At 40.1% G+C, this 2,048-nt stretch overlaps 1 protein-coding gene across 1 annotated transcript; it reads right to left on the reverse strand.

Moving 5' to 3' along the window:
• Positions 1-563: 563 nt before the first annotated feature.
• Positions 564-1,469, reverse strand: LOC149871194 (olfactory receptor 4S2-like). Its single transcript, XM_090034871.1, has one exon. It carries the CDS (start codon positions 1,467-1,469, stop codon positions 564-566), a length of 906 nt encoding a protein of 301 aa, XP_089890997.1.
• Between the last annotated feature and the right edge of the window lie 579 nt (positions 1,470-2,048).

The following is a 2,048-nucleotide window of genomic DNA, read 5'->3' on the forward strand; positions in this document are numbered from 1 at the left end:
CCAGATGTCCTACCCCTAATTTCTGATTACAGTTTCTATTGTAACTGAGACTCATGGTACATTTCCATTTCTGGTCTTTTTGTCTAACACGTCTTGTGCGAAAATGACATAACTTGGAAGGTGCATAAATGAAAACCTGAGTGATTTCAAAACCTGTGCGTGCCCTCAAAGTACAATGCATTTTGCTTCCCTTTCCTTTGCAAATTTAATCATTGTCAAATCAGTTAAAATATAGAAGTTATAGTAAGTGAAGCTTACAAAAATTTGCACAGTTCTTAATCACAAGCAAATATGCATTTAATAGAAACTCAAAAAGTGCATATAAATATTCATAAAAAGGGAATGACAAACTGTAGCTAATAAAAGCAATAGCTCTTTCCAGACAGAGAAGAGTGGGCAGTCTAAACTGGAAACAACTGAAGGGAATCAGAGAAGTTTCCCAGTATCACACCGCAGCCATGTGGTCCCAATGAACTTAGGGTGACTTTCTGTTTTCTTCCTAAGTGTTATTATTATAATTATTTTACAATGTACAATTTTCATTTATATTCTATGTCCACTTTTCAGATCCAGATTTTTCTCATGGCGTTTTTCACTTCTTCATTTCTCAGAGTATAAATCAATGGGTTCAGCATAGGGGTGAAGACAGTGTAGAACACAGAGACAGTCTTATCCTCTGAGAAGGTTGTTGATGGTCGTAAGTACATGAAGATACATGGCCCAAAAAATATAACCACTACAGTGATGTGGGAGGCACATGTTGAGAGAGCTTTGAGGCGCCCTTCAGAAGTGTGTCTTCTCAAAGAGACTAAGATGACAACATATGATATAACTAACACAACAAAAGAGGTCAAAGAAATCATCCCGCTATTAGCAACAACAATAATACCAAAAATGTAGGTGTCAGAACAAGCCAGTTTCAGCAAAGGGTGCACATCACAGAAATAGTGATCAATCTCATTAGGCCCACAGAAGGGGAGCTGAGTGGTCAAGAGAGTCTGTACAACGGAATGCACAAAGCCCCCTGTCCAGCAACCCAACACCAACCATCCACACACACGCCCAGTCATGATGGTCATATAATGAAGTGGTTTGCAGATAGCAATGTACCGATCATAAGCCATGACTGTGAGGAGGAATACCTCAGCACCAGCAAGGAAATGGCTGAAGAATAGCTGTGTCATACAGCCAGTGAATGAGATGGTTTTCCTCTTAACAAGGAAGTCTGCAATCATTTTGGGAGCTATAGATGTCGAGTAGCAAATGTCCACAAAGGAAAGGTAACTCAGAAAGAAATACATGGGGGAAATAAGGCTCTGGCTGCTCTTGATAGTGATAATGATGAGCAGATTTCCAACTACAATAGCTGCATAGAACAATGAAAATAACACAAAGCAGGTTTGTTCTGTCTTCTTATCCTGAGTAAGTCCCAGTAAAACAAATTCAGACACATTATGTGCAGGTTCCATGTTGCCAGTGCAGATAATTAGTATTCAAAAAGTTGTTAATCCACCTGCCAAGACATGAAATACAGAAATGAACATTAAGCAGCTATTTATAAATGAGGAAAATATTGGGCACAACTATACAAGATGCTACATCACCATAGTGATAAGCTATAGAGATGTTCCTTGTTGCTAATGTAACATAGTGTTAGCGGGCACAAACTGTGATGCTCATGCTACTGTGAAATAGCAATGATCTACATCTGAAGAGCTCATTGCTACAGTGTCTAAGAGTAACCGTGCGCCTCCAGGATTGTGCAGTACTGTACTGCAGTGCTGTACTCTACTGTCTAGGACTGTAGCTAAAGCAAGTACTAAACGACTGTGCAGTACCAAATGCACAATCAGGGGTCCATGTAGATGCACCCACTGAGATCATTATTGCAAAAGGAAGATGTTGGTATTAAACAGCTTGCTTTAGACCTGCACTAGCCATGTCACTGCACCACTGAAGGGTATATGTGGCTTCTCAAGAGGGAAACTATTTCTATCTGCTGTCACCACCACAAACTGGTGGTCCTTCTGCTGCTTGGTCCATGACTG

This window comes from Crocodylus siamensis, chromosome 2 (genome assembly GCF_052110815.1).
Source record: "Crocodylus siamensis isolate JL-2025a chromosome 2, ASM5211081v1, whole genome shotgun sequence".
NCBI classification, from domain to species: domain Eukaryota; kingdom Metazoa; phylum Chordata; order Crocodylia; family Crocodylidae; genus Crocodylus; species Crocodylus siamensis.